Here is a 25,831-nt window from a genome sequence, read left to right as displayed (position 1 = left end):
TCTTTACAGGCATGTACTTTCCTTTCCCATAGAGAAATCTGAACAAGAATTTTAACTTTGGTAATTTTATTAAATGAAATAAAATTACTGATTTCCTCTATTTGTTAAACTTGCATTCCAGTGTAATTCTTATATGAATACCAGATTCACTTATCCTGCCTTAATTTGCCAACTATAAACCTGGATAAAGTACAAAAAAACAACTGCATGGCAGTTGGTATGTGGAAGACCAGCAGTCACTGGATGAGTTTCTTGTTTTTCATGGCTTCTCACCTGATGGCAGGCCTCATGTGACAGCTGGAAGACCATAGGAAGCCTGAGGTGGTTATCACTTGTCCCATCAATCATAGCCATTGGAACACGAAGAAAGAGTGCCCCGACAGGGGACATCCCTAATTCTGCATAGAAATTCTATCCAAATCACTGAACCATACCCCATACCATCTGAATGGGGCATCCACGCTAATGCTTAAAACTGAGTAGAGATCGGCGCTACCATCAAGAGACAGAAGTTTGCCATCTGAGTTTAACTACCTGGTAAAACAAAACAAAAAGTCAGCATTCTTTGGAGGAATAGAAAAATCCGGAGTTGCCACAACGCCCAGGATACATCTAAAGTTACTCAAAATTTGAAGAAACCGGAAAGTGTGACCCATTCTCAAGAGACCAACTAATTAATGGGGATTGGATCCCAAGATGACCACATATTAAACTTAGCTGATAAGGATTTTAAAGCAGCTGTTATTACTATACTCATTTACACACAGGAAAATCTACTTAGAATCAAAGCTATGAAATGTAGCAGAGAAATAGAAACTAAAAAAATTTATTTGAAATAAAAATTTTACAGGATAAGTTTAATAGCAAAACAGAGATGACAGAAAAAAATCATTGCACTGTCGTTCAGTAAGAATTACCGAATTTGAAGAACAGAGAGAAAAGGAGATTGAAACAAAATGAACCGAACCTGGAAAATGTGGGACAGTCTTTAAAAGGTCTATAATATGCATGTAATTGGAGTTCTAAAAAGAAGGGAGCATGGGAAAGAAAAAATATTTGAACAAACAAGGGATGAACATTTTATAAATTTAATGTAGGAATTATGTAGAGATCGTTGCCGTTTGACAAATTAAAAGGATGCTCCTTTCACATTGAGCCTAAGAATAATTTAGGCTTGACTTTTTTCTCCCCAACGATCTGATTTTATCAAGCCTGACTGATTTCAATTGCTATAGTGTTTCTTTCTGGGTCTTACAGATCCACACTGTTATGAGATCACTAGATTAAATTGCAGCCAAGACTAAATTGCACAAAATGGTAGAATATGGATGGTGGTTTTTTGAAACGTGCCAGGGCTGGTTTCTTTTGGAGATCTGTAGTGAACACTGGATCTTTTTGTGTGTGCTGCTTTTCCCTCTGCCCTTTTTCTTTGCTTTCCTTTCCTGCCACCCTCTTCTTGTTTCTGAGAAAGGGCAAAAAGGAGACTGAAGCATTTGAGCTAGACTGGCTACATCAAAGGCAGTGAGCTCTATTGATATCTGAGTCAGCTTCAACATAAAGCGACTACTGGGGAGGCTTTTGTTGGGTCTTTATTTTATTTTATTTTTTTCCTGGGTGATGTTGCTGGTGGCAGTGCTAGGAGTCAGTTGGTAATGAGTCCTTGCCAATGTGCCTTGATTGAAATTTGGAAGCCAGATTCCTGTGATTTTAACCATAACCTTTTTAGAAATGCATACTTGTATGCTCAGCAGCCAGGTAGTATGTACGGGGGAAGCCATAATGATTGTTACAGTTTTGAAATACTGCTCCCGAGGCCCTGTTCCTACTTCTTTTTGTCCTAGTTGCTCTTGAACCTCCCCGATGATCACTCTTCCCTTTTCCACACGGCGTCTATGATCCAGCAACCAAAGGGTTAAAGTCTGGCATGCCTTCCTCTTTTCTGTTTTATCTGACTGGTGACTTTTCCTCTTCATAAATACTGAAATATCTCCCTTCCCTGTCCCTGTTGTGCCCGTGCTCATCCATGTGTGTGCTCCAGTATGTGTTAAAAATAGTTGTTAGAAATCCAGTTACAGATTTTGGAAGGTAATACAGTCTAGAGTTTAAAAAAAAGAGCTTTTGATTTAGGTTGACTCCAGAGTTTACAACTTTTGAGCAGTGTCCTTAAACAAGTTCTTTGAGCCCTATTGTCCATTTTCTTGTAGAATATGGATAATATCTATTCCTGACTTTTGAAACTTAATCTGTATGATACCCTTCCACATTCATATTTATTCCTTTGATTTCATTTTGGTTTTATCATAGCCAGTTATCCTAGGTCATTTCTAACTCTCTAGTTTTTGTGTAATTATTCTGTTTTAAGGAGTTAATTTCAAAGAGGGAGGTTAGAACCGGTAGGTTCTTATTCATCTGTCTTTACCAAAGAGAAGTCTGAGGCTCAGAGTTAAATTGAGCTGCTCAAGCTTATATAACTCGGGAGCAGTGTAGCTAGAATTTAACCTCAGGCAGTCTGATACCAGGGTCAAGGCCATTAACAAATTTGTATCAGCATCTTTCTAACAATAAGGTTATGTCGGTTTAGAATTTTCAATTGCTTACCCCGTCCCTTTTTCTTCTTTTACTAGTTCTTTAATTTCTAAGCATAGTTTAATGATGAAACCAGAGACTAAACTAGTTTTCTCCTAAACCTGCTTGTAATTACCTAATTACCTTTATTGATCTTTAGGCATTAATTACTTTTTTTTTTTTTTTTTTTTTTGAGACGGAGTCTCGCTCTGTTGCCCAGGCTGGAGTGCAGTGGCACGATCTCGGCTCACTGCAAGCTCTGCCTCCCGGGTTCATGCCATACTCCTGCCTCAGCCCCCCGAGTAGCTGGGACTACAGGTGCCTGCCACCATGCCTGGCTAATTTTTTTTTTTTTTTGTATTTTTTTTAGTAGAGACGCAGTTTCACGTGTTAGCCAGGATGGTCTTGATCTCCTGACCTCGTGATCTGCCTGCCTCAGCCTCCCAAAGTGCTGGGATTACAGGCGTGAGCCACCACGCCCGGCCAGGCATTAATTACTTTTTAACCTTGCTGTATATATCTGTTTATGGATCTGACTTCTGTTCTTTAGTAGGCTAGAGATCTTTTAAAGGCAAGTATTTGGATCAGTCATTTTTTTTTTTTTTTTTTTTTTTTTTTTTGAGACGGAGTCTCGCTCTGTCGCCCAGGCTGGAGTGCAGTGGCGCAATCTCGGCTCACTGCAAGCTCCGCCTCCTGGGTTCACGCCATTCTCCTGCCTCAGCCTCTCCGAGTAGCTGGGACTACAGGCGCCCGCCACCACGCCCGGCTAATTTTTTGTATTTTTTAGTAGAGACGGGGTTTCACCGTGGTCTCGATCTCCTGACCTCGTGATCCGCCCGCCTCGGCCTCCCAAAGTGCTGGGATTACAAGCGTGAGCCACCGCGCCCGGCCTGGATCAGTCATTTTTGAATCCTTTGCCAGATTCAGTTTCGTATTCCTCTTCCCATTTGTACTGTCTATCACTGCATCTTATTCATCATAATAGGCACACAGTACTTTTTGTTGGTGACAGTGATGACTTGAATAAAACCTTTAAAACACCAGAATAAGCTTTTAAATTTTTGCTCAGTTGTTAAGCTTTGGAATCTTGGAATTAAGAGAAACTTAAAGATCCTTTAAAGATCCTTGGATCTTTTTTCCTGGTTAATCCTCTTTAATTTTTGTCCAGTGCTGTTTTTACAACATGATTTTTATTTTGTTTACCATCCCTTCGCTTTGTTCCCAACCTTTTAAAAATTTTATCTGTGTCTGTCTTGGTGGGTTCCCAGCATGGACCATTAATATTCTAGGTTTGTTGAGTAAATAGTAATTTGGAATCACTCATTACCTTCTCTGCATTGGATACTACATATATTATTGTATTAACTACACACACACACACACACACACACACGTATGTAACTCAATCATCCATGTATTAGTGCACACCAACAATTTTGGCACCCATTTTATACTGTTGATTATTCATTTGTCAACACTGTAGTATATTTTACAAGTGCTTCTGTGCTTTTCTACCTTTATTTGATGTAGTTGATTCTAAATATAGACCTTGCATAGATGTATATTCAGTACTTGGTACATGGTAGGTACTCAATAAATGTTTGAGTGATTGTGATTTTGAACTTGTCTACTTTGCGAGCCCTCCCTCCCACCTTTCCCCTTCACAGCATCCTCATATTACCTTGTGATCTGTTCCTACTGGGCCACCATTAATTGTTCCCTTAAAGAGCCATGAGTTGTGTCTCTGTGAACATACACACAGTTTTATCCATCTAGAATGACTTCTTTGTCATCCCTAATGTATTGTCAGGCTTTTTTTATTCTTTCAACTTCTGAGATTCAGATCAGATTACCTCTCTGAAGCCTTCCTCACCATCCTTTCTTTCCTAGGTAGAATTGGCCACTCCCTTGTGTCTTCCTTGTTTTCGTATCTGTTTCTCTTGGAACATATCTACTTTGAGGGAAAAGACTGTATTTTTACTGTTCTATCTGCAGTATGTAACACAATATGCCTAGTAATAACTGCTTACTGAATTTTGGTGAAAGAGTGAATAACTAAAATAATAATGGGCCATTTCAGGGGTTGATATTTTGGCCTGCAATCTTTTCGGCTCTGTTATCCAACCTGTTGCCCATTAGATCCAGCAAGTTTGGTCAGTGTGTGCTCTCTGTCCTCATCCAGCTTACTGACTCAATTGTTGACGGAGGCAGAGTTGAGGAGGACATTTTTGATGCCTGATTTCTAATATGTTCAAGTACTCAAATTTGCACATTTAAATTTCTTTGTATTTTTGTCTCAATAATGTGAAAGAGCAACAAAACTTCAAAATATTGTGTGAGTAGGTGGTTCTTAAACTCTTTCTTGGGTGAATGAATATTGTAAGACTATGTTGGAAAAGCATTCTTATATTTCTCAGGGTAAAGGAACTTTTGAGGTATTCCATGAAGACTTATTAAGGCTGCAAGAAACTGGAATTGGGAAGCCAGTGTGTTTTTCTAGTCTGGCCCTCAATTTGCATTACATGTTTGAAATAGCCTGAATATACTCTGTTATGGTCGATGCCCCTTTAAGATGGTCCGAGTCTTATCCCTTCTAGAGGTATATTAAGATTGGAAAATCACACTATGTTATGACTTTTCATGGTTTTAGTAGTTGTCCTCTAAGTTTGGACTATGTAAAATCTCTAGTAGCAGATGAGAGGTAGTAAATCTTTGGAAACAGACCGAGATAAAATTAAGTTTTGGTAAAATCAGTTGTGATTTGTAGCTTGGAAGAATAGGCATATTAGCATTTTAACGGTATAGCTTTGATGCTTTAAAGAACACCAGGCTACTAAAGAGATGTCTTGGTTCTCTCAGATGAGTTCTGTTGTATCAATTTCAGATATTTTGTTCTTTATCCAAACAAAGCAGAACAAGTAGTTTCTAATATGAACTGGATTTATAGAATTTTGTATAAAGTCTGACTTAAAATATAATTAAATTAATATTTGGGGAATGAGTTTAGTCTTTACTAATTTTTTTAGGTCAGTGAGCATAACTTCTGTGAAGCTGCCCCCATTTCACCCTTTATGCTTTGCAAATACTTGTGGAATATTTTCACTGCCTTGCAATTAGGAGTTTACATACAGGTCTCTCCTAACGGATTGAGAGCTCCTCGAGGGCTGTGACTACCAGTTGATCTGGCCCTTATTAGGTGTGTAAATTTTTTTTTTTTTTTGAATCAGAGTTTTGCTCTTGTCACCCAGGCTGGAGTGCAATGGCGCGATCTCAGCTCACTGCAGCCTCCGCCTCCTGGGTTCAAGCAATTCTTTTGCCTCAGCCTCCCCAGTAGCTTGGACTACAGGCGTGCACTAGCACGCCCAGCTAATTTTTGTATTATTAGTAGAGATGGAGTTTCACCACGTCAGCCAGGCTGGTCTTGAACTCCTGACCTCAGGTGATCCACCCGCCTTGGCCTCCCGAAGTGCTGGGATTACAGGCGTGAGCCACCGCACCCGGCCAGGTGTGTAAATGTTTAAGAGGATAAATGAGAGATCTCATATGCGGATATATGTCCTATTGCAACCAGAAAGTGCCTCTATTAATAAGGAATTGCATATAATAGTGCCTTCTAGAATAGATAGACCTGAGGTTAGGGGTGTAGTTGCTGTGTACGGTGGATATTACTATTGGGTGTTCCTGTCAGCAGGATTACCTCTTTCCAGGTAGTTCCAGATTGTGACAAATGGATTAATCCGGTAAAGACAGATGCTGTTTTAGGTATAAAGTTTAGCATTGATCCCTAAGTGTACTTCTGGAATAGCTGTTCATTCGGAGTCATCACTTGCAGGCTGTTTCTGGTGGACCCACCACCTGCAAGATACAGATTTATTATTTGACCTGTTTTCCTCCAGCCCAAGGATACTGTGATTGTTAAGCAGCATGCATTAAATAACTAACTCATCTGCTAATAAATGTGCACATAGACTTTGGCCAGAACACATTAGACCCCTGAACAGAGAATCTTAAAATACTAATGCATGTATTTCAGGTGGCAAAGAACTAGATTAGTCAACTAAAAGCACATGAAAACTATCAACTCCAGTTTAACAATGTACATGCCATGTCGGTACAGAACTTGTGGTAATGTGAATGGCATTTTTAGCAGAGAATTGTACTATTTAAAGACAAAAGTTCATGAGTGTTCTGAAATAATGGTACTGTTTCTCAACTTCTCGCTACAAGGGAAAGGCAACCTTCAATAATCTCTCTTCCAAGTAACATATGGGGCAGTACTAAAGAAAACTGAATCAGCCGGGCGTGGTGGCTCAACACCTGTAATCCCAGCACTTTGGGAGGCGAAAGTGGGTGGATCACCTGAGGTCAGGAGTTCGAGACCAGCCTGACCAACATGGTGAAACCCCGTCTCTACAAAAAATACAAAAAATTAGTCGGGCATTGTGGTGGGCACCTGTAATCCCAGCTACTCGGGAGGCTGAGGCACAAGAATCACTTGAACCCAGGAGGCGGAGGTTGCAGTGAGCCGAGACCTCGCCATTGCACTCCAGCCTGGGTGACAAGAGTGAAACTCCGTCTCAAAAAACCAAACCAAATCAAACCAAACCAAACCAAAACAAAACACAATCTGCATTCCTAAGAGTCCATAGTAGAGGAGGAAGAACTGCCAATGCCTTTTTAAAACGGCAGTTTATAAGAGTTGTGCCTGATTCTGTTTGGATGCTATTAAAGGTAATTCACTTTCAACTCAGACATACTGCTTTATAAAACAAACGTAGGTGTTTAAAACAGTAGCATTAAAACATAGTTTGTTTTATAGAGGAATAATCTGACACCTAGAGAGATTACGTGGTTTGTACAAGGTTCTTTCAAATTCTTAACTTGTTTAGAGGCTCACGATTGGTCTTTTTAAAATAGCTTTTCCCTTTCCAAAATAGCTTTTCTCATCCCTCCTTGCCTTTCATTTTGTAACTTTAATAAAGTCAGTATGCCCTAGTCACTTTCTTTTGTTTAAAGTAGCCAGCATGCATCTGACAGACATGCAGTTAGACAAAGGCTCAGTGCTTTAAGCACTGACAGTGAAGAGAGTTCAGTGATTTTATGTTACTTTGGAGATGTGGGGAGAAACAGATGCAGCAACTCAGGAACATTCAATTTTATGCTTTCTTTGAGCTATAACATCATGACTGCAGTTGGTTAAGTTTCAGTGTAATTTTACTCATTCTTATCCTTATTATCTATTCACTTTGTAGTGCTTTTAAACAAACATCTGGCACTATCTTAGTTACCTAGTTTTATGTACTTTCCACGTCCCTTGTGACTTCATGCTGGGCTCTTGTTGCCAGCCTGTTACTGCCCTCATTGTGGAGGAAGCTGAGATTTTCTACCAGGCCCAGCCATGGAATAGTGACAATTGGTGTTCAACACAATGACACAAAGCATTACAGCATTATAAAGAACTGTTGAATTGTTTGAAGATATTTTTAAAAAGTTTAAAAATCTTCTTTATTGGCTGGGCGCGGTGGCTCACGCCTTTAATCCCAGCACTTTGGGAGGCCAAGGCAGGCAGATCACAAGGTCAGGAGATCGAGACCATCCTGGCTAACATGGTGAAACCCCGTCTCTACTAAAAATACAAAAAAATTAGCTGGGTGTGGTGGCAGGTGCCTGTAGTCCCAGCTACTCGGGAGGCTGAGGCAGGAGAATGGCATGAACCCAGGAGGCGGAGCTTGCAGTGAGCTGAGATGGCACCACTGCACTCCAGCCTGGGTGACAGAGTGAGACTCCGTCTCAAAAACAAAACAAAACAAAAAAATAACTTCTTTATTTAGGGTATAATTTAAACACAATAAAATTCACGCATTTTAAGTGCTTAGGTCAGTTGGTTCTGATAACTGCATATGTAACCACCACCACAATCAGGAAATAGAACATTCCTGTCACTCCCAGGTTTCTTCTTGTCCATTTGTAATCGCCTCCCCCCATCCCTGGGTCCAGGCAAGCACTGGTTTAACATTGTGTCACTACTTTTGCCTTTTCTAGAATTGCATAAGAATGGGATCACATAATAGGTAATACAAGTCTTTGAACTTATACTACCTCTGTTTATTTTTTCAAATTGATTCGAATATTTTAAGTCATTTGCATTTGCATGTGTTTTTGAATCAGCTTGCCTTATGAAAGACTACTGGCGTTTTTATTAGAAATGCATTAAATTTGTAGATCAGTTTGGGGGAAAGTTGACATTTAATGATATTAAGCTAATATATTTACCATATATCTCTCTAGTTTAAAAGATCTTTAGTTTTGTATTTTTTTAAGCAAGTTTTTCAGTCTTCAGTATACAGGCCTTACACATTTCATTAAATTTGTCCCTAAGTATTTCATGATTTTTTATGCTATTACAGTTATTTGAAATTTCAACTTGTAATTGTTTAACAATGCTATGATGAAGAATTGGTTAGATTAGATCTGAGTTTAAAGTCATATACTAGGTTAAAAAAAAAAAACAAAGCAGGAAGCTGGTGTAGTGGTGCCCACCTGTAGTCCCAAGTACTCGGGAGGCTGAGGCAGGAGGATCACTTGAGCCCAGGAGTTGGAGTCTAGCCTGGGCAATATAGTAAGACCCATCTCTTAAAAAAAAACAAAAACAAAAACAACAACTCAACAAATTTTCATAACTTCAGCAGTTCAATGAAAATGGTTTAGAAGAAAGGTTAAATACATGGCTTTTTATCAAATTATTAAAAAGTTATTGCCAGTCTAAATTGGGGTAATATAACACTCGTTCTGGATTTAGAAATAACACACTTAAGAGAAGCTTCAGTGTTCATTCCCTGAATTTCAACTTTTGTGAACTCCTCTTTTTGACATTTTAAAAAATGTAGACAAAGGATCTTGCTATGTTTCCCAGGCTGGCCTCAAACTTCTCAAGGGAGGAGATGCTCAAGCAATCCTCTCCCCTTAGCCTCCCAGGTAGTTGAGACTATAGGTGTGCACCACCACACCCAGCTTTGAACTCCTCTTAGTAGGAAACTCTTAGAGGGTTTACATATTACATATAGGGGAGGAACAAAATTAATTTCTCCACCTGAACTAAGATAATAAAAAATAAGGTTGTCATGAAAAATACAGACCTGGTGCTTTAAAACATTTTAGCGTTTGTAGCTGTGTATGAAAAGATAAATAGCACTTATATAACAGAAATGCATAATGATAAATTGTTGTTTCTAGTAAATGTGGAAACAGGCCATATTACTATGTATATGGCACTTTAAATATTTAATGTACGTGACACATACACAAGAATATAGCTAGAGAAACAGCTAGACATCTACTAAATAGTACCCTTTCCTTTAAAATTACTACACTTCAAAAATTCAAAAAATACATGTAGGTGTTTCATAAAATCACTGTTGTAACAGAATGACCCACGTGCTAATAATTTGGTCATAATAAGCACACAAGGAGCACAACTGGCTACTTTCCCTGAAAACTGTTACAATCAAAAATTAAATTAATTTAGGGAAAACAGACTGAAGATTTCAAGGTACGGAGTCCTAAAAGTAAAGCTACTGCTTTGCAGGTTTTGTTAACTGGGTGCGGGCATGGGGGTGGGAGTGAAGAGTAGGGATGTAGGCTTACAGACCTAGGTCATCAGGAGAGCAATTTGATGTGGAAGGCACAAGTAAGAGAAGATGTAAACCACACAAACAAAAAGTATTTGAAAGGGAAATAATTCAATTCAGCAAATATTTCAGTGCATACTCTAGACAGAGATTAGAGATAGAATGAACTATAAAAAGTCCAAATAAACTCTCCAGAGAATGCTGAGACCTTGGCTTTCTGATTCTCCACATCAGTTAAATAGGCCCCACAGCAGGCCCCCACTGCAACACACAAGTTGTTTCAGTGCTAGATTAGTCATCGTTAGAAGATGGCCAAAATTCAGACTCATCTGAAAAACCAAAGAACTCTGGTTGCTCCAAAAACCCAGAGACAGCCAAAGCTCAGAATCAACTAAACATCCCACGTCAACTGAAGAATGATGGACTGCTTTGGTCATAGTAAGAGGGTCATGAGACGGGAGGGAGCTGAAGCCCAACCCCTTGCTAGCCAGGGGCCTCCCTCCTCTGTATAAAACAGAGTTAATAACCACTCGCCTCAGAGGCCTGTGGTATGTCAAATGAGATGCCATCTGTGCAGCAATTTAGTGCACAGTAGATGTTCTGTAAACTTCATCTTTCACTGACACTAACCCAGTGAACAGGCATATCTGACTTGGGATAAGCAACAAGAAAAAAATGATAATGGGAAGCAATGAGGAAATAAAATCCTCATTTCTTACTTGAACAGCAGAATCCTTAAGAAATACAGCTCACTCAACTACTACTTTGAAAGTTTAAAGTTAAAATCTCAGTGATATCAGTTCTTTCTCTAGGTGACTTACATAGGATGAAAAAAGTGTTCCCAACTGTAAACATGGGTTTCTCTATCAAACATGTGGCTGACTCTCCATCAGCAGGAGTAGCAGTGGTTAAAAAACACAAGCTAACATGTTCTCAGCTCTTCCTCCAAGAGGTAAAAGCTCATAGGTCCATTATTTTCATAGTTTAAAAAATATATTCCTGATTCCCTTCTTTCCCTCTGCTCCACTCCCCAAATGCTGTCTTTAAATAGTCAAATTCTCTGCTAAAAATGCCATTCATGTTATCACAAGTTCTGTATCGATGTGGCATCAGTGTTGATAATTAATTTTCATGTGCTTTTAGTTGACTAACCTAGTTCTTTGCCACATAAAATAAATGCATTAGTATTTTCAGAAATATCCCTGCTCAGTATGTAAGAGCAAGAATGACTGTCTAAGGGATTACTCATGCCAGGAGTGTTTTATGAGTAGAAATGCCCCATTAGAAATAAAATTTTTCATTGAAGCAATTAACATTAACAAAATTTTTAATAGGGGACTGCTTAGAATATTGAAGTTTTCCTCATATCTGCAGGATTTTCACTTAATTATGACATATACAAGTTTTTAATTTGAAGTCTTGTTTAAAACTTTTCCTTCCAATTTTGATAGGTGGTTTAACAAAAACCTGCCACCTTGTGTTTCCAGTGTCATTGTTCTTAAGATGTTAAAGACTTAGTATTGTGAAATTATAACATTGAAGACAATATTTATTCTCAAGACAAGAATCAATTTAATAATTTACAAGGTAACTGACATTTTTAATGTCTCTGATCCCCTCTGACACTTGTGTGACTCGTTTGATAGTCACATAACGTGTCTGAGAAGGTGGGCTGTGTGTGCCTCGGAAATCATTCCTAACAGGTCGCGCATTTGTCCAGGTAAGGTCATCCAGCTCAGTAATGTCCTCATTTGTGTGAGAGCCTACTTACCTATATTTAGTCTTTCCAGGTGGTTTATAATTGGTTTAGCCCATTGGGCGGCCTGCTTTTTGGTTGATACAGGCTGGGGAGGATGAAGGAAGTGTGAAGGCTTGAATTTGGCAGTCTCTTTGCCGGATATCTATTTTAACCCCTCCTGAAGTTAATTTACATAAAACCCAGCTGTGTAAGAATTTTTCTAAATTTAAAGTTTATTCTTATTACTGTAGGGATAGGAGTGTCAGCACTTAACTGAATTACGGCCTTGCTCTCCTGTGTCTGGACCTCCTGGCAGCTTACGGTTCCCGTTTCCTTTGGATAACAGGATACAGCTGGTGGCAAAATTCTCACCTGTGGAATGGCCAGTGGGAGTTTTCTTCTCCATATAGATCTTTGCAAAGCAGCAGAAACCATTTTTGCAGGAAACCACAAGCCTGTGTTAAACACCAAAAGAGAATTGAAATAACATGTCCATGAGTTCCTCTTTCCAGAGGTACCAACCATCATGTGGGATCCTAAGTATAGTGTTAAGTAGCTCTTTGTCCTCCCCTTCACTTTGAGGTTGTCTAGTTATATGATGTTGAATTCCCCAGCTCTGGTCCCTGTTACCTCTCTGGCAGATTAAGCAAATTGCTTCAGGCTGGATTGCTTAACACTTAGCAGAATTCATGCTGCCTTTAATGAGCTACCAGTTTAACCTTCTGGGGCTAGAGTGATTAGACATTTTTGTTTTGATGGGTTGATTTTTGTACTTACAGCTATAACTGTGGATCCCTTGCCATCAAACTATGGTGCAGCAAAGCAGCTGATGGATTTCTCTGTCTCTGATGTTCATGTGAAACAGTTACTTCTCTAGCATTCGTTGGGGGCTCAGTACTGTGCCAGATGCTGTGGCATGAGCAGTAGTGGTGTGGAGGGTGCTACAGGAGACATCTGCAATGCAATAGACTAGATTAAAAACAAGTTGGGGAGAGAAGGCAAGCACGAAAATAAAAGAAAAATAGAAGAGAGTATTTGACTTACTGCTGATAGTGTGGGTTAGATTATCAGTGATAATCCTATTAAAATCGGCAAGGGTGGGGGGCATGAACATGAGCAGAGACGTGAGGACTGGACTGAGCATGGTGCATGCACGTGAGGTATGCAGGGACTGGATGGAAGGTGTGAGGTATGCAGGGACTGGATGGAAGGTGTGGTATGGAGAAGAGAGTGCTTAGTAGGACTATATAGATAATGAGGGATCCTGAACACTATCTGGAGGCACCAGAGGGGTAGTGGGGGCATGGTGGATGGCTTCCGAGAGCTCACCAATGATAAACGTTATGTTTAATAGAGTACCTTATCTGTTGGAGTATATATTTCCCTCACCGTCACCTTTTATTTAGAATTAGGGATCGACACAGTGATTAGGATATCCTGAGAGATGTGGTAGTTGAATGTGATACAAGGTTAGTGCTGAAAGGCTATCATGTAATTTATACCAAGCAAGAAGAACAGGAACTTACTTTATTAAGTATTTTCTTATTGCCTACCACTGTGTTAAACCTTTAACTACAAATTTTATGTATTCCTATTTTACAGATGAGGAAAATAAAGCTTGGTAGTTAAGTAACTTGTCCAAGGTAACACAGCCAGTAAGTGCCACATTTACAACTCAATTCTAGGTCTTTTTGTTTCTGTCTCTGAATTACATTAGTATTCTAATTTTTACCTTACATTAGTCTGTTAGGGGTCATCAAATGATTCTTAAGTACTAGAAGGTTGTCTCTAATCTTAATGAGGACTCTGCAATCATTCCTTCCTTTAATATCTATTCATCCAAGTGGCGTGTCCATCGTTGTTGTAAAATAAGTACGTTTAATTTTTTACAGAAGAAATGTAGTGAGCTTAATCATGTGCTGGCCATGTGTGTCTGTGGATGCAGCATTTAGGAATATGGGTCCCAGAGTACAGGGCTCCATCTTTAAGCTCTGGAGGTTGGAAGCTCTATAAAAACTAAGGTGGGTTAAATGTGTTCCCAAAACTGTGATCACATTTTATGTTTATGCTTTTCTCTCCCCTTCTTGAGTCATGGTAGGTTACTATTTGAGTGCCATGCCCTAGAACTCCCTAAAGTAAAGGCATTGGTATCCCAAAAGAACTGTTCTAAAAGATTACTTACTTCTGTGAAGGCAGAGAGGGTGCTACAGAATGAAAATAGCATTTTAGGAAGGTTGAGTCAGAGGTGTGAGTGGGGCATAGAGAGATTTTCTCAGGGTGATAAGGCCCCGGTGCTCAAGTCTACAAGCAGAGACAGGCACATTGGCAGTGAGTCCTCCTTGGGGAAGAAGAATGATCTGGGCTACTTCCAAGACCCCTTCTACCTGTAAGTTCTTGTAACTTGGGATTGGGATTAAGAAACTCCAGGGGCTGGTGTAAATTGATTGGGCACCAGCTGTTGTTTGCTGCAGCTCAGGGAAGACATGGTCGGAGTCTGGCCTGGCCGTGTTGGCTGGGGCCCCCGACAGATCCTTGCTATGTCTGGGTTTGAGTTTAGGCTACACAATTACAAACTTTTTCCAGTGCTGCTTTTTGTGAGTCTTTGAACCTGCAGTTGTGAATGAATAGAAATTTGAACTGAGCTTAAAAAAAGAAACAAAAAAAGAAAAAGAAAAAGGCAGAGCTTTGTTGATACCACTGCCATTATAGGGCCATGATTTCTTTTTTCCCCATTTAGCTGCAACACATTTATTTTTCCCTTGTATAATGGCTGAGATTTCTTTAGTATGGAGCTATGTCACAGTGGTTTATGTATTTTCTTCTCTCTCTCTGCCTCTAAGGCCAGGCAACTTTGAGGTATGTGGATTGACCTGGATGCCTCTTGTGACTCCTTCCCCACGATCCCCTGCATGCACTTCCTATTCATCTTTGTATTTCTCAGCTACTCACTGTGCTGTCATATCTGGCATGTGCAGTTCCTTCTGTCCTATGCTTCTCCTCCTGTGTCCACTTGGTGGAACTTTCCCCATGGTTTGCTTCTTCCAGTAATCTCTGTCTGGGTCCCCCATCTTCTAGAGAGTTTATTGCTCCTTCCTGATCCTTGTAACATTTTTATTATTGTGCTCATCATACTGTAATACCTGTTTACATACATATGACCCTTTACTAAAGTGGTAGGAACCACATATTATTTATTGCTAAAGCTCAATAACTTAGTACATGTAATTTTTAGGGGCTCAGAAATGTGAGATTATCTCCCTTTATTGAGTTTTTATGTGCCAGGCACATATTATAAATATATGTCAAGAAAAAGATACCTTAAACATCGAAAAGATTATAGTGTACTCTCCTACACAACTTTCAGAGTAAACTCTAAAATGATTATAAGGATGTCAGAGTTCTGATTTTTTAAAACTACACTTAACTTACTATTTTAAGTTATTTGTATTTCATTATTGTAAGAGTTCTGATTTTTTATTCCATGACAATTACATTGATTTTGTGTTTGTGCATGTGTTTGGCCCAAACTCAGGATCATTTATGCATTTTGAGTAATCCAGCGTTGATAAAGAATAAATTAAATGAGTGAACGTGGGTGTTACTGTTTTGTCGTTGCTGTTGTTTTAATTTGCTGTGTTCTTTTGTTTTACTGTTGAATGTTATCCTGTGTTAGACTCTTCATTTCCTTCATGTCCTACCTACCTGCTTTGTCCCACTCCCAACCCTCCGCCCTACCCATTTGGGCTCAGTGCTTTGCGTTTTGTCTTGGTGGCTAGTAAGTACCATCATATGATAGTGGGGCAGAGCAGGGCTAACTGTTCTGTATGAGAATCAGACACATATTATCAGTCTTAACATCATTGTTCTCGAAGTGTGAGTCATGATTCCAGAGCAAAAGCATCACCAGATTTGGTCTCCCGATTTCTACTCTTTCTGGTCCTGGGAATGAGAATCAGCCTTATTTAACAAGGCCTTAAACTGATGTTCATGTGTACTAAGGTTCAAGAATCGCTGCTTAAAACTAACTGCTCAGTTATTAATGTAGCTGCAAACAAAAGTAAAGCATTCATGAGGGTCTTGTAAGACTTCCTCAGTCCCTTATTCAGGAAATATATTTGGCCCATGTGGTATTTTACTTTTTTGATAGAACTTGGCATCTTCAACAGGAAAAGCGTATTTACTTTTTGTATCCTGGTCTTCTTCCGTTGTTCAGAATTTCTAGCTCATACTCCCAACCTCCCCAGCCAGGGCATATTTTTATAGCCAGCAGCCCAGGCTCCGTGGGATGAAGGAAAGAGTTTTTGGATCCTGTTATTTTCCTGGAGGAAAAGCTGAACATTGACTCTTAAAAGAATCCAAAGTATGCATTGTCATTTCCACATTAACCCTCACCCGAAATTTTTGTGGGTTTTGAAGGATTGACTGTAGTCCAGTCTTAGCAGGATCCCTGGCCATGGAAATTCATTTGAAGCACATTGTGCCATGGAAGTACCCTGCAGGTAAAAATGCTCTATTTATACTTGGCTGAGTCCCAGACAGCTGCCACCCGCCTGTTGGGACTGGGAGCAGATGTGGGGGTGATTTGCCCCCTCCTGTTTTTTGGTGGATTTGGAAGCTTCCCTGTTGAGAGTGACAAAAACCCTGTCAATTGATGTGGTAGGTATGTCAGACCTGGACAGCTGGTCCTTAGCAAATATGCTGAGATCACCAAGTTAACAGGTACAGAAGGGTTTCCAGTTTGTTATATGATGTGGGGCCTGTGACTCCCTACCCCCTTTTTAGGGACATGTCATTAACGGTGGAGCGCTTGTTAAAGGCTTCTCTTGTAGCATGTGTAGGTGTGGCTGAAGAATAGTGCATTTGATTGATGTTAATGTACATCTGGATACATTCTCATTTTAATTTTTTTTTATTGGTTCTAGGGACTTTTGGTAAGATTGTAGATGTCTTCAGTTTTACACATTTAGGAAACAGTGTCTTTTTACTTATTTCCAGTACAGTTGTGACGTATTGAATGACAAGGGACTTTAAAACAGACGTGCTGTGTATAATGTTTTCTTCCTGATTAAAAAGTAGTATCTGTTCATTATTTGAACAGTTACAGTTAAGAAACAGATTATTTAGGGATGAAAATTTCCTGTAATCTCCAGAGATATGTACACTTAACATTTTGGTGTTCGTTCCTCCAGTTTCTTTTCTATGATTATTGTATTGTATTTTAGAATTGTAGTTTACCCACCAATGTATTTTAAGAAGTTACCAGAAAGGCATCTCTGAGTATCTGAAGCCTTTCGTTTAGCCATTTATGGATTTCAAAGTATCTTACGTGGGGTTAATCTCCATTGAGACTCAGGAACTCTGCAAGAGGGAGAAGCAGTGGCTTCTGCTATGTGCCTGTCAGTGTGCTTTAATACTTTACCTGGATCATCTCTTCCACTAACGCCACAGTATAGGCAAGCATTATTATGCTCTTTCTGCACATAAGGAGACTAAGATTCAGACAAGTTAAGTGACTTGCTCAAGGTAATACAGTTAATTGTAGAGGACTTGGGATTTAATTTGATTTGTTGTCTAGAGAATATTGTATGGCACCCTATTACTTTACTGTATTGAGATGTAGGTGGTGGGGGTGGGGGGTGGTTAAGCTGAAAATATCTGTGAGATGTATAAAGCTGTTGGGTAGAGACACACCATTTCTTTCTTCTTCTTATTTATTTATTTATTTTTTGAGACAGAGTTTCTCTCTTGTTGCCCAGGCTGGAGTGCAATGGCGCGATCTGGGCTCACTGCAACTTCCACCTCCCAGCTTCAAACGATTCTCACGCCTCAGCCTCCCCAGAAACTGGGATTACAGGTGCCCGCCACCACTCCCGGCTAATTTCTGTATTTTTTGTAGAGACGGGGTTTCACCTTGTTGGCCAGGATGGTCTGAAACTCCTTACCTGAAGTGATCGGCCTGCCTTGGCCTCCCAAAATTCTGGGATTACAGGCGTGCGCCACCGCGTCTGGCCTAAGGGGACACACTGTTTCTTTGGCTTATTAAGAGGTATTTGGTTAGTATGTAAACATTTTCGTAGCTTCTGAGGTTTTGCAGTCATTTGTTCAGACCTATGGGTTGGTGGAAATGCTTTCTGTTCCTTCTCCCAAACCAATCACGCAGCCATATAACTTCATGCCTGAGTTTCTCTGTGGTCCTCTATAGTGATTGAGTTTTTACACAGTTCTTTGCAGCAGCATGAATTTCAAAAATCTCCAAACTTTTGCTATTGCTAATCTTTGTAAACTTTGCACACCCAGTGCTGGTACATTCTGATGATGGTGTCCACACTGCACTCTATGAAGAAAAGACTGATGATTATATTAAAATGCAGGAAGAGAATTGTGGCAGCAACTTTTGCTTCTCTAATCAACACCACCATAAGAGACTTACTGTGTGTGGTCAATGGGGGAGAATGTTAATTTATGAATTGAGATAGTTGTATTAAAATTGAGTGACTCTTATTTTGACATAAAGTGAATGTGTCTCTTTTATACAGCAGAAAACTATTAAATTTGTTGTTTCTCATCAGTATAAAATAAAATGGAAAATGTGGGAAGAATACAGTTCCTTAACTTCTGTGCTTCTGCTTATTTCCCACCCCTCAAATTTCTGATTCCTTACAACTGTAGCTGGCTTTACTACTGAGTGGTGAAATTGCTGAACATATTTAAAACCACATCATTAAAGACTTTGAATTTTGACATTTCCTCCTCTTCAGTCTTTCAAATACTAGGCAACCTGTAGGGTTCCACTGTCTGTCATGTATTGTCCCTGTGTTACATGAAAGCAGCCCCAGTGAACTTGTGAATTTTGCTCAGTCATTTCACTGGCTACTGGGTGATGAAGAAGTAGGATTTTCTCTCTTAAAATTCCTTGGTGAAATCATTGGATGGGCATGGTGTGTTTCTTTAATTTTGCATTTGGTCAAAAAGTCTACTGACAAAGCAAAGACTTTCAATTGGTCTTGGTCTTTCAATAGGTTTAGTTTTTCAGTGTGTTTACTCTGACCAAAAACTGCCTTCCTGTAATATGCTCCTTCCTTCAGAGCACAGTTCTTAAGTAGAGTTTGTTTGTTTAAATGTATAAAATAAGTTAATCCATTATATGCAGCGAGGTTTTGCATCAGAACCGAGTTCTCAATGTTGTGGCAGGTTTAAGTGTCTAGAACACGTTTTACCTGTTATTTCTATTACTTGCTTTTTTATTTTTGGGATAAATGATATCTTTTCAGGGAGGTCTTCCCTCAGCACCATGTTTAAAATGGCGTCTCCCTCATTTGCTATTCCTTCTTCTGTTTTATTTTTCTCTATAGAGTTTGTTACTATGTGAAAACTATTTATTTTAATGTTTTATTTACCTGTGTTACCCCTAGAATAATATCTATGAAGGTAGGGATTTTTGTCTGTTCCTTCTGTGCCTGCAGAGTCTTGAGGAGTATGGTGTCTGGCACATTGTAGGTGCACAATGACAGCTGAATTAACAATGTCAGGGAGAGTTTGTAGGATGGGGCTTGAGGTGTAGGGCAAGTCAAGATTTGAGGTCATTAGCAGGAGATCCTCTTACGACGTGGAGGGAAAACCCATGTTTTAACGTCAGACTGGGTTTGAATCTGGTCTCTCCAACTTACCCTTTGACCTTGGTGTTAAATGATTTAACCTTTGAAAGATCAATTTTTTCACTAGTGAAATAGGGGAAATAGTGTCTTTTTAATGGGGATTAAATGTAATATCAAATATAATGCTCTGTAAATGTTAGTTTTGTCTTTCCCCTTGTGTGTCAGGATGGTGGAAGTCTGAAAGCAACCTGAATTTACCAGTCTGTTTCTGGAGCCTTCTGGGGTCATTACTTTGATTACTTTTTTTTTTTTTTTTTTGAGACAGAGTCTCGCTGTTGCCCAGGCTGGAGTGCAGTGGCGCGATCTCGGCTCACTGCAGGCTCCGCCCCCTGGGGTTCACGCCATTCTCCTGCCTCAGCCTCCCAAGTAGCTGGGGCTACAGGCGCCCACCACCTCCCCCGGCTAATTTTTTGTATTTTTAGTAGAGACGGGGTTTCACCGTGTTAGCCAGGATGGTCTCGATCTCCTGACCTTATGATCCGCCCGCCTTGGCCTCCCAAAGTGCTGGGATTACAGGCGTGAGCCACAGCGCCCGGCCTACTTTGATTACTTTTGACAGATACATTCTTTTCAGCAGCCTGTGTTGCCAGCATAACAATGACCTGTCCCTTTGACCAGTGTGAGGGACAGACACTTTGTCATCCCTCTTTTAATCCGTGTATCAGAACAACTCTTACGAGTTCTGGTTTTGAAACATGTTTAGAGGAGTTTATAATTCCAAACAGTTCAGATGACATCAGCCCTTTCTTAGAGTCCTCTGAGTTTGCTCAGCTTCCTCATTCCAGTGTGGTGGGAACCATTCAGTTAAATTGATGTCTGTGGTCTTTACACATAGTCATCCTAAGTTTCTTGCAAATCACGAAACATCAGAGGGCTACTAAGACACTAGTTTGTCTCTGTAGATTTCTCTAATCCAAGCTTGTCCAAACCGTGGCCTGCAGGCTGCATGCAGCCTGTGAAGGCTTTGAATGTGGCCCAATACAAATTCGTAAACTTTCTTAAAACATTGGCCGGGCATGGTGGCTCACGCCTGTAATCCCAGCACTTTGGGAGGCCAAGGCGGGTGGATCACCTGAGGTCAGGAGTTCAGGAGCAGCTTGTTCATCATAGTGAAACCCTGTCTCTACTGAAAATACAAAAAACTAGCTGGGTGTTGTGGCTGGTGCCTGTGATCTCAGCTACTCGGGAGGCTGAGGCAGGAGAATTGCTTGAACCCAGGAGGCAGAGGTTGCAGTGAGCCAAGATTGTGCCACTGTGCTCTAGCCTGGGCGACAGAGCGAGACTCCATCTCAAAAACAAACAAACAAATTATGAGATTTTCATTTTTTGCAATTTTTTTTAAAGCTTATCAGCTATTATTAGTGTTAGTATATTTTATGTGTGGCACAACACAATTCTTCTTCTTCCAGTGTGGCCCAGGGAAGCCACAAGATTGGATGACACTCTTTTAATTTTTGTGGATTAACAAGATGTTAATTCCTGTATAAATTTCACTGTTAATTTCTTCTGCTCGATGCAGGAACACTTGACAAGTTAGTTAAGGAAGATTGGTCCATAAATTTGTAGGTTCTTTCATTCCCATGTCCTAGGCAAGTCTGAGCAGGACCTGGAAAGCTGATTAAAAGTGCAGTGAGCACAGTGAGCTTAATTTTAAATTAAATAGATATTTAATACATTGAGAAGGTACTCAAGCCTTTCAATCTTTTATTTTCATCCATGCTTGCTGTTTGAATCTGATGGGCTTGAAATTGACTTTGTTCTTCTAAAAATGTTGGTTGGTTATTGCTGTCTTTCCCAAGTTTGGTTTTCAGTGTGGATTTCTGCAGATAATTTTTGCACCTAAAAGTACAAAGTCATTAAGTGAAGGCAGTCAGGAAGGAAAGAGTACCCTGAGCCAGGAGGTCTGTTATAGCGCATGGGGTGGACCAGAGAATGAATGGGCATGGGCATGGAGGTGGTTCAGTCAGTGGGGGAAAGCCACTTGCTTATCAGCTTTCTACTGCGTTGTCCAGCAGAACACATTGAAGCTTGGGACCTGCAACTGGTGTGGAGATGATTGCATTTAGGAGGCTGATGTAGATTTTTTTGCCTCTAAGTGTGTGTTAACTGCTTTTTGGTGAAGTCGTGATCCAAGACATACACAGCTTGATCTGTGGCAGATCTGTGAGGACTAATATCGAGATGGTTCTGTTATTCGAGTTAGGCATGGCTGGGCTACCAAGGCATTGCTTTTCAGTCCAAACATTTGGTCATTTTAATTTTAGTGAGGCTTTTGTGATTTGTTAGAACACAGAGTTTGTTATTTTGTCTGTTTTTTTTTGCATGTATGAATGACACTTTATACTTTTGTTTATTTTGCTGGTTAGTATGTGCCTTCATTTACCTATTGTGAGTAAGAAACTTCCTCAGATCAAATTATAGTGAAGTCACTTGGTTCTGTTTCTCTGACTCTTAAGAGCATGAGATCACTTTATACTCAAACTCCGGGTGTTTGGTAAAGGACCTACCATTCTGAGCGTTTATAGCCTAGATGAAGTCCTGGTCCAATCACCAAGTGAAACTTTTAAGAACATGCTATTCTTAACGTTCAGGGATTCAACCCTGGAAGCCTTCTCTAAATCTTAATGAGATTTTTATGAGAATTCATTTAGTGAACATAACAATCAGGGAATCCAGCTACTAACTTTGAGGAGGGTCATGCCTTTTAGTGGTTAGAGAGGCAAGCTGTAGCCTCCCTGCTCAGAGAAGGGGAATTGAGGAAGGGCGTTCTAGTGGTCCCTTGCAATCCTCCCCTCACTTTCCAGGCTCCCTAGTAAGACCGGAAGAAGTCCCTGAGTAAACAGCATTTTGTGAGTTTGAGGGACTATGTAAAAATGTAAGTGAACATACAGTGGTTTTGCTTTGATAACTGTTTTAAATATCCTGTTGGTTGTTGAAACGTCTGTGACAGTGAAGCCTTTTGTCTTTATTTTTCAATCGGAAGATCTTTCTTCCCCACTTGAAAAGATTGAGTCTGGGATCAATCCCTGACCCCGCTTCCTTCCTAAATCTCTTAGTGTATAGCATACGGCTGGGCATATGATAATCTCGGGCACGGGATTGTACTCATAGAGCTATGCATGACACCTAGGACTTTAGGTGGCTTATATATTTTTGATGACAACTTTTAATTTTATTCTCATTTATTCCATTTCTGTTTCAGTGTCCTGGGTCATGAAACTTAATCCACAGCAAGCTCCCTTATATGTGAGTAAATCATGAGATTTCTTATTATTTTGTATTTATCTGTTCTGTTTACTTGTTATAATAAGCCACACTCTCAGGTGATGGATTCTCAAGGAAAATTTTAACCATTTATGCATGAATATATTGGTGTAAGACACTTCAGAAATTGAGTTTGATTTAGTAAATACTAAATGGCTAATCTATGCATGGAACTGAAAACAAATAATACCTGTAAGACTCGAGAGTTAATTTAGTCAGGGCGATAGTATGCACGCATGAAACAAATTGTCCTGCCAAACAGTACTGTAGCTTCTTATTTTTTACCTGCAGTTCATTTCTGTAAAAGTGGTGTGGAGATCCTCCTACTGCCACTGTGATTTACCTTATGTTGCAACTAGGCGGCAGTATGTCATTGGCAAGAGTGCTGTTTTCTTTAGGACTCATCTCCCTAAAGTGAGGGACTTCTCTCATTCAGTGGGTTGTCATTTCACTTTCTTGATGCTATCCTTTCAAGCACAAAAATTTTCAGTTTTGATAATGTTCTGTTGTTGCTTTTTTTTTTTTGGCGTCATATCTAAGAAGAATTCTTTGCCTAACCTAAAGTCACAGAGATTTATTCCTATGTTTTCATCTAGGAATTTTATAGGTTTAGCTCTTACATTTAGGTATGTAATATGAGAGTTCCTTTTTGTGTATTTTGTAAGGGAAGAGTCCAACTTTTTTCTTTTGCATGTGGATCTCTAGTTGTTCCAGCAGCATTTGTTGAAAAGACTATTCTTTCTCCCACTGAATTGTCTTGGGCATCTTTGTTGAAATTGATCATAAGTGTGAGGAATTTTTTCTGGACTCTGAATTTGATTCCTTTCATTTAGGTTGTTTTTGATTTCTTTCAACAGTGTTTGGTAGTTTTCACTGTATAAACTTGGTACTTCCTTGAAATTTGTTGCTTATGATTTTATTGATTTTGATGGTATTAATTTTGTTATCTTAATTGTTCAGTTTTTTTTTTTTTTTTTTTTTTTTTTTGATGGAGTCCTGCTCTGTTGCCCAGGCTGGAGTGCAGTGGCGCGATCTCGGCTCACTGCAAGCTCCGCCTCCCAGGTTCATGCCATTCTCCTGCCTCAGCCTCCCAGGTAGCTAGGACTATAGGTGCCTGCCACCACTCCTGGCTAATTTTTTGTATTTTTATTAGAGATGGGGTTTTACCATGTTTGCCAGGGTGGTCTCGAACTCCTCACCTCGTGATCCACCCGGCTCCCAAAGTGCTGGGATTACAGGCATGAGCCACGGCGCCTGACCAATTGTTCAGTTTTTAATTGTTCATTGCTTATATATAGAAATACTGTTGATTTTTGTGTTCTGATCTCTGAAACTATAGCCTTGTGTCAGAGATGAGTTACAAACTATAATCAAACTTATTTGGCCACAGTTTTTAAGTGGATGCCTTAGGATTTTCTCTGTACAGTATCAAGTGATCGGAGATCGTTTTCTTCCTTTCCAATCTGGATGCCTTTTATTTCCTTTTCTTGCCTAATTGCCCTGAGAAGCATCTCTGGTACAACATTGAATAGAAATGGTGAGCGCAAACATCCTTGTCTTTTCCTGATCTTAAAGAGAAAGCATCCAAGCTTTCACCATTAAGTATGATGTTGTTAGGTGTGGGTTTTTCACAGGTACCTTTTGTTAGATGAGGACGTTCCCTTCTATTCCTAGTTTGACTATTTTTATGATGAAAACATGTTGGATTTTGTCAGGTGATCTTTCTGTGTTGAGATGGCCATGTGGCTTTTTTCCTTTCATTAATGTGATATATTACATTGACTCAATTAAATAGTTTTTATTTATTTATAGAGATGGGGCCTTGCTCTGTCACCCAGGCTGGAGTGCAGTGACATGATCATAGCTCACAGCATCGTGGAACTCCTGGGATCAAGGGATCATCCCACCTCAGCCTCCTGAGTAGCTAGGACTACAGGTGTGCGCCACCATGCCTGGCTATTTATTTATTTATTGAGACAAGGTCTTGCTCTGTCACCCAAGCTGGAGTGCAGTGGCATGACCATGACTCACTGTAGCTGCGATCTCCCAGGCTCAAATGATCTTCCCACCTCAGCCTCCTGAGTAGCTGGAACCACAGGCATGTGCATCCATGCCCAGCTATTTTTTTTTTTTTTTTTGTAGAGACGAGATCTGACTATGCTGCCCAGGCTGGGCTCAAGTGATCCTTCCACCTCGGCTTCCCGAAGTGCTGGGATTACAGTGTGAGCCATCCTGCCTGGCCTGTTTTTATTTTTAGAGATAAAGTCTTGCTGTATTGCCAGGCTACCTTGGTTGAATTTTTAATGTTAAGCCAACCTGGCATTTCTGAGATAAGTATCATTTGATAATGCTGCACAATCTTTTTTATATGTTGTTGGATTTGTTTTGAAAGTATTTTGAGGACTTTTGTGTCTATACATAGAGATATTTTCTATAGTTTTCTTGTGATGTCTTTGTCTGGTTTTGAGTATTAAAGGTTTTTGATTAGGGAACTGTTGTAAATAAGTAGTTGTGTTATGCAGAAGGATGGCTCCCCCAAATTTATTCACTTCTTAATCCCTAGAACCTATGAATATTTACCTTACATGGCAAAAGGAACTTTTCATACTTGATTAAGTTAAGGATCTTAAGATGGGAGGTTATTCTGAAATATCTGAGCGTCCCATTGTAATTACAGGGGTTCTCGTGAGTGAGAGGGAGTATCAGGAGAGTCAGTGGTCAGAGATTTGAAGATGCTACACTGCTGGCTTAGAACATAGAGGAAGGAGCCCATGAGCCACGGAATGCAGCTCTAGAAGCTGGAAATAGCAAAAGAACACTTTCTCCACATGGAGACTCTAGAAGGAACGCAGCCCTGCTGGTACCTTGATTTTTAAACAAGTGAAAGTCATTTTGGACTTCTGACTTCCAGAAATGATAATATGATAATACATTTGTGTTGTCTTCAGCCACTGAGTTTGTGATAATTTTTTGTAACAGCA

General features: G+C 39.8%; 1 protein-coding gene across 13 annotated transcripts in view; it reads left to right on the top strand.

Moving 5' to 3' along the window:
- The window catches only part of AKAP13 (A-kinase anchoring protein 13), a 368,214-nt gene that overhangs the window by 77,186 nt on the left and 265,197 nt on the right, over positions 1-25,831 (top strand). For 12 of the 13 annotated variants that reach the window (XM_063638599.1, XM_063638597.1, XM_063638600.1 and 9 more), the window contains exon 2: positions 22,789-22,832. In XM_063638599.1, coding sequence (XP_063494669.1) covers positions 22,800-22,832 — 33 coding nt within the window. In that variant the 5' untranslated portion in view covers positions 22,789-22,799. Of the gene's footprint in view, positions 1-22,788; positions 22,833-25,689; positions 25,711-25,831 lie in introns of those variants that run through there. The other variant, XM_063638605.1, reaches the window with a different exon arrangement.

The sequence above is a fragment of the Symphalangus syndactylus genome, chromosome 5, assembly GCF_028878055.3.
Source record: "Symphalangus syndactylus isolate Jambi chromosome 5, NHGRI_mSymSyn1-v2.1_pri, whole genome shotgun sequence".
NCBI classification, from domain to species: Eukaryota; Metazoa; Chordata; class Mammalia; order Primates; family Hylobatidae; genus Symphalangus; species Symphalangus syndactylus.
Note: the sequence above shows the minus strand (reverse complement) of the source record. Positions and strands in the feature narration are given on the sequence as shown.